We start from the raw sequence: 15,630 nt of genomic DNA on the forward strand, positions 1-15,630 counted from the left end.
CTCATAGTAAAAGAACCCACCTACAATTCAGGAGACCCAGGTTCAATCCCTGGGTCGGGAATAGCCCCTGGAGAAAGGAATGGCAACCCACTCCAGTATTCTTGCCTGGAGAATTCTATGGACAGAAGAGCCTGGCAGGCTACAGTCCACGGGGTCGCAAAGAGCTGGACATGAATGAGCGACCAACAGCTGACATCAAATATGCCATGACAGTACACAGTTATTGACACAGGAAACATCTATGACAGACTGTTAAAGGGAAAAGTAGATTCTCAGACAGCATGGGGACCACAGGCCCATTCTGGGAAAGAGCACACAGACACAAATCTAGACACACGCGTGTGCGCCAAGTATTAAGGGCTCTCTCACGGAGCAAAGTTATTTTTCATTAACTTATATTTTTTAAATATTCCAGTACAAACATGTGGTTTCTACAATAAGGAAAGAAACTCATCTGAAAAACCAGCAAAGATAGATACTCAGGAAGGAGCTATGCAAAGCAGGAGTATGAGCAACTTTCCTGAATCTTGTAACCGAGGTGCTCTGATGCGTCTCATCCTGAGACAGCTGAGGGTCCCCCTTAAGGCACCAGTGGAGTGTCAGGGTCTGGAATTCTTCAGAGGCAAACCAGGGCCCAGACCACCCAGATGAGTGGACTTTGAAAGGGGCCTGGGAAGGGCGCTGACCCAGGAAGAAGGGTTGCAGGAAAGTCCAGAGGACTGTATTTTAAATTCTCTTTAATGTAAAAAAGCAACTGAGTTTGGGCAACCACGTGACCTTTCGTGGATCCTGAAGCCAAAGACCCACATCTGGAAGTCACTGTTGTCACGTGTATGAGGGAAAAGCACTAAGGAACATCGTCTCCCCAAGGAGATGAGGCAACGGGGCTGTTTTCCTAAATGGAAGTTGCTTTTGGTTTTTTTTTCCTAGTTTTTAAGGTCCAGTGTTTAAGGTCCCTGCCCCCAGAATTTGCTGTAAACCTCAGGAGACCCCTCTCCCCCACAAAGGCTACAGGAGTTTTACACCAAGGGCAACCGGAGCTGTCTTTTGGTCTTCTCGTTACTGCCTGCTATTCCAAACCCCAGCCAGAGAAAGAAATGTTGGTTCAAGAGCACAGCCTTTTTTCCAAAAGTTTCCCCTCCATGGAACTCCCTCTGCACACATCTCCTTGGAGGCACACTCCCATCCAGGCGAGACCCCACCCACCCAGGAAGCCCCCCTTGCAGAGCTAGAGACGAGCCGGACCAGTCCCTGAGCTGAGGGATCCGTCCCTCCTCCCTTTCTCTGTCCTTCTTTAAAAATAAACAAACAAACAGGCTCTTCTGGGCTCATCTCCCCAGATTTCAGAACGGACTAGTTCATGGTAAGGAAGTTTGTTCCACTGGATTCTTGATAAGATGACATGGAGTTGGAAGGCCCGCCGAGACATTTCTGCCACGGCTGTCTCACGCGCACTAAGAGAAACACCCTCGACGTCCACCCGCCGCTTATATCTCACAGGGCTGCTCGAAGCTTCCACGTTACTGCACCCCGGCAGAGCAAAACTTACTCATCTTTTCCTCACTTCCAAAGTAATACTTGTTCATGACTTTTAAAAACACAGAGAGAAGAGAAAATCAAAACGGGGAAAACCTACTCCTCTGGTGGGTTCATCCAATGATTATCATCCAAAGATTAGTACTGTTAACATTTTGGAGTACAGTTTTCCAGTCTCTTCTCCTTGTACATAGTAAGCTGTGCGGGCTAAGTCGCTTCAGCCTTGTCTGACTCTTTGCCACCCCGTGGACAGTAGCCCACCAGGCTCCTCTGTTTTATGGGATTTCACGGGCAAGAATACTGGAGTGGGTTGCTCTGGCCTCCTCCAGAGCATCTTCCTGACCCAGGAATTGAACCCATGTCTCTTTTGTCTCCTGCACTGCCAGGTGGGTTCTTTACCACTAGTGCCACCTGGGAAGCCCACATAGCAAGCTATAAACACTTTAAACAAAATCTACACACCCAGAAGAAATGCTCATAAGCTTCTAAAACAGATTTCATCCTGCAGTGGGAACCATTTGAACCTGGGGGCAGGAGGCATGATATGCCTCCATCATCCAGTCCCTTCAGTGGCTAGCCCAAACTTCCAGTACCTTCCTCGACCCCTACTCACTTCCCTTCCCATATCAGAGGAAACTGAGGCTGCTGAAGTAACCCTCTCCAGACTCCTCCTCTCCCTGCCCCCATCCCTGGACCCCCAGGGGCTCATTCCCTTAGAGCTCTTGGAGGAGACCCCAGGCTCTCCCCATCACAGCTAAGCTTCTCCGGGGTTGCGTGCGCTCTGCTCACCGCGACTCTGTTTCATGCTCTCTGGCCCTATTGCCTCCGTAACAGGGAACCGCTCTCGCCAGGTCAACGAGCAGCTCCCTGTGGCCAAGTCAACATCGGTCCTCCCCTGTCACTCTCCTGTGGCTGCTCCACGCGCTCGGGGTCTCCGCCCATCCTGGACCTGGGTGTTCCTCGGGGCTCCACCAGCTGCCCTCATCCCCGTTCATCCTGCACTCCCCAGACAACCCTCCCCCGCCACCAGCTCCAACTTGGATCTCTTATGCAGCTGAACGTGTTTCTACCTCGTTGTTCAAAAGCATTCAGACAAAATAATCCAACCCCTTCCCCTCCTCCCAGTTCAACCTGCTGGAACTGACCCCACCCCTCCTCCTCAAACTCTCCTTCCTATTCTGCCCCCCACCCCGGCCCATGGGACACCCACCTGCCTGGTCACTGGGGGTAGAAGCCCATTAGTCATCCTCAACTCTCCTAACCCTCCGCCCCACACTCCCACCTACTCCACCGAGTTAATGTGGCCCCGTATTATGCCCCAACTCCAATATCCTCCCCTGCACGCCATGCTCACAGCCTTAGCTGAGCCCAATCACTGTGCGTCCCAGATACTGGAGTCCCCAGGTCTGCCTGCCTCCAGGCTCTCCCTTGCATCCGGCAGCCTCATCTCTATGCCTCCCCATAACTGTTTTCCAGAGTCAACTTTCTGAAACGTGAATCTGATCATGCTATTCCCTTTGCCTAAAAAAAGCCTTCCCTGGCTCCCCAGAGCCCTCACGTAGTACAGAGACCAAGCTCCTGGGCAGCACCCAGGTGAGGTCACTGAGACCCAGCCCTGAACCACCGCTTCAATGTCATCTCCCTCCCCTGAGAGTCCCACCCCCTGGATGACCCCAAAGCTCTGGCTCTCCAAGTCTCCCTCTCTTGCCCTCAGGGACCCACACCAGCACCTCCCCTCCGGTCTCTCAGGCACGCCCCTGCCTCCTGCTTGTATGTTAGGTGCTCAGTCGTGTCTGACTCTTTGCGACCCCATGGACTACAGCCCACCAGGTTCCTCTGTCCATGGAATCCTCCAAGCAAGAACATGAGCGGGTTGCCATTTCCTTCTCCAGGGGATCTTCTGAACCCAGGGATCGAACCTGCGTCTCCTGATTCGGCAGGCAGATTCCTTACCACCTGAGCCACAAGGGAAGCCCTGCACCTGCACCAAACCTGGACCACTTCCTCTGCCTTCTAACGGCCCCAGGCTACACCCAAGACAGAGCCCATCACTTGGCCTTTGTGCCACCACAGCTTCTACTTGTCTCGTAACACCTGTCATTTAACTATGCCCTGATCTCTCCTACATGACTGTCAATTCCTGGAGGACACAATGTCTTTGATCTGCAACCCAATGAGCTGCCCAGGGCCTGGCAGGGAGCAAGCCTTCAATAAACCCAAGCCGAGTTAATAGTGACGATATAACAGACATTTATTGATTGCTTCTATGCCAGGCACACTTCCAAGGGCTTCACCACACACAGCCAATTAATTCTGACAATAAACCTATGAGGTAGAGACTATGACATTCCTCATATTATAGATGAGGTAACTAAGGCAGAAAACTTAAGCAAGTTTCTGAGATCACGTGACTAATAAGTGGCAGAAGCAGGATTCAGACCCACGTCCAGAATCTAATGGAAATCAGCCCTGAATATTCATTGGAAGGATTGAAACTGAAGCTGAAGTTCCAATACTTTGAGCATCTGATGTGAAGAACCGACTCATTGGAAAAGACCCTGATGCTGGGAAAGATTGAGGGCAGGAAGAGAAGGAGGCGACAGAGGGTGAGATAGCTGGATGGTATCACCGACTCAATGGACATGAGTCTGAGCAAACTCTGGGAGATGGTGAAGGACAGGGAAGCCTGGCGTGCTGCAGTCCATGGGGTCGCAGAGTCGGACATGACTGAGCAGCTGAACAGCAATCAAAAGACAACTTATGTATTCATTAGCTATTTCTATTAACTGATCAAAGAGACTTTTGAATTGCCTTGATGCCAGAACACCATTCCCCTGCTAAGAACTGTCTCACTACAGGAACATTAAGACTGAAACAGACCCCAGATGACAAGGCCTCCTTTAATTGGTATCCAGGAAAATACGATGATATAAAATGGACACACTTGGAAAGCGGAGGAGACAGGTTATGAAGAGGCACCAACGATTCCACTTACTTCAAGCAACGAGTACGAAGACTTGCTTACACCATCTCAGGGGCCACGGGATCGCAGCCCCTGCACACCAGCTGGTCTGGGCAGGAATTCTGCCCCTACCAGGAACAGGTGACCAGCCCTGGCCTGCGCCGCAAGGCCACCTGTCTCCTCCACAGAAAAGCAGGGGGTGGGTAACCCCCAAGTTCGTCACCCTCTTCTCTCTGGAGCTAGAAAGATTTCCCAGCTGGGGTTGATGGATTACTCAGTGGCAGGTATGAGAAGCTGCCAGGCACGAGGGAGAATGTAGCACCCTCCTCAAGTGAACCCTGAGGCAAGTCCCTGACCTGACCCAGGGAAAGTGCCAGTGCCTGGAGGCCAAGTGCGCAAGGCCCTTCTCCGGCTGCACCCAGCACTCAGCACCCACCCACACCACACGGCACTCTGGGGTGGCTCAGTGCTACTTGTCCTGTGTTTCCACGGGCCTGGCACCACTCTGCTGAGGGATGAGTCTGAGCAGACACTCAGTAAGCTCACTGAGAGAGACTCCAGAAGGGATAAGCAACTGCACGCTGCAGTGAGGCCTGTTATTCCAGTTTCGGTGGCTGAAACGCCAGCTGCAGACCTGCGGTGGTCTCACACAGTCACGTGAGGCCTGTTTATGACCAGGTGTTCACAGGGTGGGGTCCAAAGGCAGGGAGGGGCACTGGCAGGCAGACAGATGACTTTTCTTTTCCTTCATGATGTGGTTAAACTGAACTGATTTCTAGTGCTCTTGTTCTCTAATCTCAGATTTAAGGTAATTTATGAGGAGGCTAAGAAACAATTATGTCCAAAGAATGGACGGGGGAAAAACAGGCAACTGATCCTAAGGTTGCCACAACTGCTGTGATCATGTAGTACCTGGCTTTGGGCTTCCAGAAGACAGGACAGAAAGAAACCAACTCTCAGCTCTAAGCATCTGCTGGGAGGCAGACACTGACGCAGACCTGAAGTTACTGTTTTCTGGGCTACACTGGGTCTCTGTTGCTGTATGGGCTTTCTCTAACTGCGGCGAGCAAGGGATCCTCTCTGTTGTGGCGCGGGGGCTCCTCACTGCAGTGCGTGTGCGCGTCTGTGCTAAGTCCCTTCAGTTGTGTCTGACTCTGCGCGACCCCATGGACTGCAGCCCACCGGGCTCCTCTGTCCAGGGGATTCTCCAGACAATAAAACTGGAGTGGGGTGCCATGTGCTTCTCAACCTTCCCGACCCAGGGATCGAACCCCCATCTCTTACATCTCCTGCATTGGCAGGCGGGTTCTTTACCACTAGGGCCACCCTGGAAGCCCTCTCCTTGCAGTGGCTTCTCTTACTGCGGAGCACAGGCTCTATGGCGTGCAGGCTCAGCAGCTGTGGTGCACGGGCTTAGTTGCCTCGAGGCATGTGGGGGTCTTCTCCAAGCAGGGATCGAACCCATGTCCCCGGCATTGGCAGGCAGATTCTTTACCACTGGACTCCCAGGAAAGCCACCCAGAACTAAATTTCAAATGGAATCCTTCAGGATTCCTGAGGATTCCAGCATTCCCAGGATGAGTACTTATAACAGGAAAAGGACGTGTGGTGAAGTCGGGAAGGGGCTGTCTTCAAGGGGCGGCCTTCTCCAGGCCAGTGGCGCCACTCCAGACCTCTCCATGTCTGAGTGTTTCAGGAACACAGAGGGCTCCTCTGAGGACATCGCTCAGCCTCAGGGTGGGCACGGAGTGGGCACCCTGAGATCAAACACCAGCCTGATGTGTGTGCCCACGCCCCGCGCCCTCCAGCCGGCACAGCGGCCAAGGCAGGCTCAGGCCGCGTCCACCCGCCTCCCTCCTGCTCCTCACAGGCCCAGCCCTCTCAGCCCACGGCTCAAAGGGGAGCTCCGCGTTCAGGTTATTTCTTTCTCCCCTTTTGTGTTCAAGCTCTCCATGGACCCGTTTACAACTACGTTGGAGTAAGTGACTGCCCCGTGGTCCAGAAAGCTGTAGTGGTTGCGACCTGTTCTGATGCTACATTTGGAATAAGAACAGCAGAGCTCAAAGGGGTACCAGTAACTGCTGGAGACTTTGCTGCTGCTGCTGCTAAGTCACTTCAGTCATGTCCGACTCTGTGTGACCCCATAGACGGAAGCCCACCAGGCTCCCCCGTCCCTGGGATTCTCCAGGCAAGAACACTGGAGTGGGTTGCCATTTCCTTCTCCAATGTGTGAAAGTGAAAAGTGAAGTCGCTCAGTCGTGTCCGACCCTTAGCGACCCCACGGACTGCAGCCTACCAGGCTCCTCCATCCATGGGATTTTCTAGGCAAGAGTACTGGAGTGGCTTGCCATTGCCTTCTCCGCTGGAGACTTTAGGAGGGTTTTAATTTTTTTTTGGTTTTCTTTTACTAGTAATACTAACAAATCAAAATGATACACAACGCGTACATTGTTATACACTGTTTATGCCTTAGGACACAAGTTTTTCTGACCAATATACAATGTATACATTATGATACATTGTTTATAACCTCCAGGCATACACTTTTCTGAAAAATTATACACAGCATGAATTGACCTACAAAAGGTTACAGCCCTATGGGAAACTCCTCAGAATCCCGAAGGGACGTCTTTCTAAAACCAGACCCTGCCTGCAATGTCAATAAGGAGCCCCTATTGTCTGCTTTCAGGGTGAGATCTGGCTTCCAGCTCCGCCCCTGGGAACCTGGCGTGGGGGTGTCCCAGGGGCTCTGCAGCCCACTGTCTCTGTTCTGCATGTGATGTCACCTGCTGGGAGTGGGGACAGGCCACAGGCGGCAGCATGAGGAGCCTGAGACGGGGCAGGTCGGCAGGACATGCTTTGAGCTGCTCCCCTTACTGCTGCAGGGGTTTATTTGACAGAGGCTTTGTTACTTATCTGCCCAGTTTTCTTTGGCGTCAATGGCAAGACACACCTCTGAGAAGCTGGGTGGCATCTGGGGTAGGTATGACAACTCCGGCTCTTACCCACTTGGGGTTGGAAGCCGGGCAACAGGCCGGTGAGGCTCATTCTCTCCTGCATCCGACTGCCAGGGGCCAGGCTGAGAAAGACCTTGGAGGGTGCACCATGCAGGGGTTACAGAACACACACACATGAGGGCAGCAGGAATGCCAGGGCGGAAGCCTCCTCTCCCTCCTGCCTAACATCCAAAGCCTTCAATTCACAGAAACCAGTAACCTCCCTCCACACTCTAGGGTCTGACCCCCATCCCCACCAGCCCCAGACCTGGCCACCTACTGCCCACCTGGCACCCCTGCTTACACGTAATAGACCTGCAGTTTGGCCAGAACAGAAGCCTTGATTTCTCCTCCAAAATCTGATCTCCCCGGGCTCTCCCATCCAACAAGCAGCACCAGCAGATCTCCCAGCTGCTCTGGCCAAGACTCTGGAAGGCACCCTCCCTGACCCCTCACGCCTTCTGCCACTCTGGTGGTTCTCAGATCTGGCTGAATAGGAGGGACACCTGGGAGCTTTAAAGCAGCCCAATCCCAGGGCCCCACCCCAGACCAATCAGAGGAGAATCTTTGGGGTCGGGCCCATGGCATCAGTACTTTTCAAAAGCTGCCCAAGGGGATTCTAACGTGCAGGAAAACCTGAGCATTAACAGTTTCAAACATATTCCGCGTCCAACAGCTTCTCTTCCCCCCGCCTCACCGCTTCCACCTTGGTGTGAGCCGCCGCCATGTCCTGCGTGGCCCACTGCCATAGCTCTCACCTTCCTGCTTCTCCCGGCTCCACCTCAGTCCCCCAGTCGCAAGCCAGGCGGTACCCTTTTCAAAACCAGGTCACATCGTGCCTCGCGGATGGTTTCTCACTGAACTGACGAGAGAGACCAAGGTTCTCACGCGGCCACAGGCCCTACCTGGCCTGGCTTCCGCAGCCCTCCCCGCCTCCGCCAGCCCCTCTCACCGCCACTCACCACACTCTGGTCAGCCTGCTGTGAGTCCTGTCTCGCAAACATGCCGACCGCGCGCGTCTCTGGGCCTCTCTACCTGTCCTCTGAGCACTGCTTCATGTCACTCAGGCCTCAGGGGTCCTTCTCAGGTCGCCTTCCTCCAAACAGGCCGCTTCCCTCCAGAAAAGTCACCCACCAGAGCCCCTGGAACTGCCCTGTTCCTTCGCCTGTTCTTCACTGCCCAACACCCTAGGCCGGGAGGTGGGCGGGAGGGCAGGGATCGCGGTCTGCCTTTCTCACAGCTGAACTGGCTGCTCAGGACCCTGCATACTGTAGGCACCCAACACACACCGGCATTCATTTGACCCCAGCCCGCAGCGCCCCCTCACTGCTGCCAGGGTGATCCTTGGACAGTGACAACCTGATCTCATCACTCCTGTGTTTAAAATCCTCAGTGGCTCTTGACGGCCCCCATTATCCCACTCCTACCCCACTGCTTTGGCACTCTGGCCACATGACCAACCCAAATCCCCCCTCCGGGGTTCTCTCCACTCCAGGCCACCACACCTCAAGGCTCGGGTGTCGCGGTGCGTGCTGCTCCCTGTGCCTGGAACGCCCACAGGGTCTGCCCGCCCCTCACCCTCCCTGTCCACTGCTCTGATCAGAGCTGGCCTGGACGCCACCTCCTCCAGGCAGCCCCCCTTCCTAGGCTGGTGAATTTTCATTCTTTCACACCTACTCGTGCTTCCTTCTGCCACAGCCTTCATCACACAGGGTGGACCTCACCTGTCAGGGCACCGTGAGGGAAGAAAGTGTGCCTGGGGCCCAGCAGACACCAGAGTTATAAGCTGAGACAAATAATGTCTTTTAGTCTTGTGTCCCCAATAGCAAGGGCATCGGAAAAATTTGTGAATGAGCCCGTAAGTTGTTTCCAGTATGGTCAAGTTGATGCTGCTGGAAAAACCGTTCATACCCTTGTGTTTGGGGCACTCATAACCTTATACTTTGTTTCCTTCAGGTGACAATTGTCCCAACAATCCCACAAGCAGCATTAATGCTGGGTCAACAGGCCCCTGCCTGCCAGTGTGTGCCATCTCCACAGGCGCATGTGCAAGCAGAGGTGCCATCTGGGCTGGGCACTGACTTGTGATCGAGCCAGGCAAACAGCTTTCCCCAGTGACAGATTAACGATCCAAGCCCCAACCCTGACCACCCTCCCCCCACCCTGAACCAGCAGGAGGTGGAGCTCTTGGAGAAGTGAACTATTTCAGGACCCAGCATTTTGACCATGCCTTCCCCAGACTCAGAGAAACAAGACGTGTGTGGCCGGGACCACTGCCATTCAGAGTGCTCTCCCTTTCCTAATTTAAACACACTCGTACCACGTTCTAAGACAATTAAGCCACAGGAGGTCTTTATCAAATAACGCACTCTCTTGCTTTTCCCATACACAGTAATGAGCGGGAACGGAGGGTTTAATACCAGGGTAGGCGACACTCAATAGCCACTTGCACAGCTTGGTATATTTAGCTAAATCCTTGTGCAGAAAACCGTGGCTTTGCCCACAGATATGTACTGAGAGATGCCTGCCATGGCCTGAAACAGGCCTGTCCAGCTTTTCAGGAAAAGACGAGCCTCGTCCAAGTGAGGTAAAGGCCACTGCCATGCAGGTTTCTGGGCCTGGGTAGGGCTTTAATTTCATCTCCACCTAGCGCCAGTCCTGTCTTCACTAGGAGGCCCCAACCCCACCCAAGTGGCAGCGTGCTTTCTGCTTGGATCATCTGGCCCCAGCCTCCTGGGGCCCTCACCATGCCTTTCTAACCAGAGGCTAGGCTTGCCCTGGCCAGATCCCTCCCACGGCAAGCTCCATTCATGCAGACAGCCACGTATAGAAAGTATCCTTCCACCAACCGTCTGGCCGTGGCACAGACGGGGTCCCCTTGGAGGGGCCCGAGGCCACTTTCCCACCCCCTTTGGAAAGAGAACAGGCCCTCCTATTTTGCGCGTTCCCAAGGTCAGGGGGCACATGCAGGCTGCGGCCATGCCCAGGCCAGAAGAGAGTGCGGGCTGGTGAAAACGAGCCCAGACATACTCACGGGGTCCGTCAGCATGGCCCGGCAGTGGGAAGCCAGGGCCAGGAAGGCCAGCACGTTGAACACGAGCCCGTTGATGGCGCTGTACACGTAGTCCCGGGACGGGATCAGCATGACGAAGAGGACCACGAACTCCGCGTAGAGGACCAGGAACCAGGTGACGACGGCACAGGCGATGCCGCAGCCGTCGCGGATGAACCACATGGCTCCCGAGGGACGGGGCCGGGGAGGCGGGAGGCACTTCTCCGGCTGGAGGTACTGCGGCTTCCGCTCAATGTCTCGGAAGTGGTGGGCGGGGATGAGCATCATAAGCTATTCTGTCCATACTGGCATCTGGAAGAGAGAGGGAAGGATCCGGAATGGCGGCGTGGTCTGGTCGTCTGGGAGACTGGAAGCTACCTTTACCAAGGCAGCCGTAAGGATCTGGGTGTGAACTTCTTATCGGAAAGCTGCCTGCACCTTCTGTTCATTTCCAACGCTGAGTTCTCGCCCCTACTCCTGAGAGCTAAGTTAACCTCTGTGAGACAGGGCCGCCTTGCCCAAAGCCTTCGCGTGACAGATAAAGGCGAGGGAACTTGAAAAGGGCAAATGCCGAGATTCCCTGGTGGTCCAGTGGTAAAGAATCCACCTGTCGGTGCGGGAGATGCGGGTTTGATCCCTCGTCTGGGAAGATCCCACATTCTGCGGAGCAACTAAGCCCGTGGACCACAGCTGCTGAGCCTACACTCCAGAGCCCAGGAGCCGCAACTGCGGAAACCCGTGTACCTTAGAGCCTGTGCTCTGCAACAAGAGAAGCCACTGCAGTGAGACGCCTGGGCACCACAACCAGAGAGTAGCCCCAGCTCGCCACAGCTAGAGAGAGCCCCCCCAGCAACAGAGAAACAGCACAGCCAAAAATAAACTAAAAAAAAAAAAGGCAAACGCTTCACCCACAGTCAGCCAGAGCAGCCGGTGCAGGCACAGTACCCCAGACAGGAGGCAGGACTGACAGACAGATCCAAATTCTGACAGACAATACAAGGGGCAGGGCGGGGGCGGAGTGCCAGGCCCTCTGGGAAACTCTCCGTCTGTAACACTGCGAACCGACCCAAGACTCACGCTGAGGCTCTGGGTTTCAGCAGGACAGAAGGCCTAGTGTTAAGCTGCTCTAACTTACTGTAGCGCATTAGCCAATAATAAAGGCATGACACTCAGCACCTTGGGGAAAGTTCTAGAAACAAGCCAGGCTTGTTTTAGCCCTCTGGCCAAAATAGTTAATTTTCCAGGGATAAGAGACTCTGAGTTAGGCTCTACCTGTGGTGACAAAGTGTAGGAATGTTGGACAGTGAGCCCAGAGGTGTTTTCCCCACCACCTGGCTGTGGGTCTGGGTGAGTTCTGGTCTCTGGACCTAGGACAAGACCCACACCCCAGCCCCAGGCCCCTCCTCAGGGAAGGGTAGGTGTGAAGGTCGGGGGAGCTGGAGGTGCCTGTTACACGCACCATGGACCGTAAGACCCTGCACGCATCACAGATGGTGTGGACGCCCTCTCTCTAGGAAGGACGTCCATTCCTTCAGAAGCACGTGCTGGGCAAGGCGCCCGCTCTCCCAAGGCTCCAGCCCAGTCTCTGGAGACAGCCATGAAATCACCAAGACTCGATAACTGAAGTCTATCTGTCCATGGCGTGTGGACAAGACAGCGAGTCCAGACTCCCCTCCTCTGGTTCTTTCTCTTATACTCTGTGGCCTGTCGCTTCACCCAGCAGGTTTCTCAGAAACCGTGGTGGCCTCCAGTCCTCTGCCAGACGTAGGAGCTGAGGCCGGGGCACAGTCTACGAGGCAGGCAAGCGACACCTCAGTCTGTAGAGAACTCGAATCCCTTCACAGCAGAGGAAATCCCTAAACAGCGGCGCTGGCTCTGCCTGTTATCCTGAAGGACAAGGGTGAGCTCGCAACAGCTGTGCTGGGTTCTCCTCGCCCTTTGCCCAGTTTTCCTCCTTCCTCGACTGCCCTCACCCCCCAGCAAAGTAAGAAGATCTGAAGTGAATACAGTACAGTCATGAAGCGTAAGGGCATGTCCAGAAGGCTGAGAGGGGTGAACAGTAACTGTGACTCAAGTGACAGACATCCCGGAGTCAAAAGTCGCACAGACTAACAGTGAAAGAAGAAGGCCAGGGCCTGCCCTCCCAGGCTGGCAGAGAAGTAGTGGCTGAAAGGCAGTTAAATGTGGATTGTGTGCATTTCCAGAGGAACACTGAAAAAAAAAATTAAAAAAAAAAAAAAAAAGGAACACCGACTCAACAAATATTCAGCGTGACTATCACATTCAACCAGAATTTTCCAATAACGCAGCCCTGTGCTCTTCACAAGATAGTGGCAATCCGTGTTGCCAGGGACGACTTAGAGGCATTAGCAGATGCAGGGGTACCACCTGTAGCGCCAAAGAGAAGGCCAGCAGGAGGCAGAAGCGGGGCTGTCAGGGACCTGACCCATGGCAGGGAGAGTCTAAAATTCTAAACTCTGTACAACCCAAACCCAACAAACGAAAAGCTGAAATTTCATTATGATTCAAGAGCTGATCAAGGCTCACCATTCTGACAACATCCAAATGGAAGCGTTCTCCTGGTTTTCCCTGTTGCCATACTGATCTGTATGCATATCACCCAGGCCCCCACGATTGCTGTCTAAGCTCTAAACCAGTAGGGTTTTACTGGACCACCGGCACACTATTTGATTACACACATTGTAGGGTCTGTATCTGCTCTGCATTATACTGGTAAGGCTGAGTGGCTGTCATGGAAAGACTCATTAGCTTCAAGTATTTACTCTGGGTCTTTACAGAAGTTTGCTGGTTCTGGGACAGTTGTTACCGAAAAAAACACGGATACCTGTTGCCTTGTTTTATTTCATTTCACTTTACTACGCTACAAGAAATGCAGATACTACATTTCTTCACAAATTGAATGTCTGTGGCAACCCCGTGTTGAGCAAGTCTATTGGTGTCATTTTTCCAACAGCATCCGCTTACTTTGTCTCTACACTGTCGTAATCCTCATGACATTTCACATCTTTTCCTTATTATTTTATTGTTATGGTGACCTGAGATCAGCAATATTTGATATGACTGTTGTTTCAAGGCAGCGTGAACACCCCCCCCCCATATAAGACGGCAAACTTAAATGGTGAACGTCTGGTGTTCTGACTGCTCCACCACGCTGCTGTTTGCCTCTCTCTCTAACTCTCCCGTGCCTCTCTATTCCCTGAGATACAATAATATTGAAAGTAGGCCAATCAATCAGCCTCCAATGGCCTCTAAGTGTTCAAAGGAAAGGAAGAGTAGCATGTCTTCTCACTTTAAATCAAAGCTAGAAATGATTAAGCTTAGTAAGGAAGACATTTCAGAACTGGACAGACCAGAAAGCTAGGCTTCTTGCATGAAATAGTCAAGTTGTGAATGCAAAGGAAAAATTCTTGAAAAAAATGAAAAGCGCTACTCCAGTGAACACACAAGTGATAAAAGAGTGAAACCGCTTTACTGCCAAGGTGGAGAAAGTTTTAGTGCTCTGGATGGAAGATCAAACCAGTCATAACATTCCTGCAAGCAAAAGCCTAATTCAGAGCAAGGCCTTATCCCTCATCATTTCTGTGAAGGCTTCGAGAGGTGAGGCCGCTGCAGAAGAAAAGTCTGAGCTTGGCAGAGTTTGGTCCATGAAGTGTAAGTTAAGAAGCCATCTCCATAACATAAAAGTGAAAGGTGAAGCAGCACGTGCTGACATGGAAGCTACATCGGCACGTTATCCAGAAGATCCAGCTGAAGGTGGCTACACTAAAGAACAAATTTCCAGTGTAGACAAAACAGTCTTCTATTGGGAGAAGATGCTGTCTAGGACTTCCCATAGCTTGAGAGTAGAAGTCAATACCTCACTTCAAAGCTTCCAGGGACTGGCTGACTCTCTTGTCAGAGGCTAAGTAAGCTGGAGACTTGAAGTTGAAGCCAATGCTCATTCGCCATTCTAAAAATCCCAAGGTCCTTAAGACTCACGCTGGATCTACTCTGCCTGTGCTCTATAAATGGAAACAAAGCTTAAACGACAGTCCATCTGTTTACAACATAATTTACTGACTATTTTAAGCCCTCTGTTGAGACCTACTGCTCAGAAAAAAGATTCCTTTCAAAACAGTACTTCTCACTGACACATGTATACTCACCCAAGAGCTCTGATGGAAACAAACAAATTTAGAGCAACGCTTCTACAACTTATATACTTCCAGTGAGTATATTTGCAGAGTAGTTGACTGTATTCTATCTGTCCTCTGACAACTGCTCGTTCTTATTGTGAAAAGTGAAAGTATTAGCCATTCAGTTGTGTCTGCCTCTTTGCAAGCCAATGGACTGTAGCCCACCAGTCTCCTCTGTCCATGGGATTCTCCAGGCAAGAATACTGGAGTGGGTAGCCATTCCCTTCTCCAGGAGATCTTCCCAACCCAGGGACTGAACCTGGGTCTCCTGCATTATAGGCAGATTCTTTACCGCCTTAGTCACCAGTCATACGGCGATGACATGACTAAACCTGAGTTGTGTTCCATATGTGTGGGTTTCCTGAGGAATAGTTCCTTCCACATAAGTAAATGTCCCAGGTAACTGTGGTTTGTTCCTAAGCAGAAACACATTTTAACCATTTGGATGGTTAAGTTGGAAATCTTAAAAATAAAAGTAAAATCAAAAACAACAAAAAATATATATTATAGCTGGTTTTGTCTTAAGCACAGTAACCATCCGTTTCTTTGGAATTATTTAGCGTCATTACTGGGAACATCAGTTACTGGAGTGTGTTAGGTCATGATGTCCTCAGGGGGCGCAGAGATTCGCTGTGCTCTCAGTTTTACAACAACTGGCCTGCGCAGAATATTCCAATGCTAATTCTGGGGTCTCCTTCCTGGGGCTCTTTGTCTTCCCCTCCATTCCTGGCTGTCATTTCTGTGTCTACGGCTACCCCCAATATACCCTTTATTTACCACCGCTAATTGGTTGTGGGCTGGAAAAGCAAAGAAAACTAAGTCTTGCTAGACTTGTTTATAAAAGAAAGGTATTCATTTAGGCAACAGGCCTTTGGAAGACACTTGCTA

At 52.1% G+C, this 15,630-nt stretch overlaps 1 protein-coding gene across 4 annotated transcripts in view; it reads right to left on the reverse strand.

The window, feature by feature from the left end:
• The window catches only part of ZDHHC3 (zDHHC palmitoyltransferase 3), a 57,574-nt gene that overhangs the window by 28,488 nt on the left and 13,456 nt on the right, over positions 1 to 15,630 (reverse strand). For all 4 annotated transcript variants that reach the window (XM_055413603.2, XM_055413604.2, XM_088831839.1 and 1 more), the window contains exon 2: positions 10,529 to 10,858. In XM_055413603.2, coding sequence (XP_055269578.2) covers positions 10,529 to 10,834 — 306 coding nt within the window. In that variant the 5' untranslated portion in view covers positions 10,835 to 10,858. The remainder of the gene's footprint in view (positions 1 to 10,528; positions 10,859 to 15,630) is intronic.

Source organism: Moschus berezovskii, chromosome 24 (assembly GCF_049115385.1).
Source record: "Moschus berezovskii isolate FMDL1 chromosome 24, NW_MosBer_1.0, whole genome shotgun sequence".
Lineage (NCBI taxonomy): Eukaryota > Metazoa > Chordata > Mammalia > Artiodactyla > Moschidae > Moschus > Moschus berezovskii.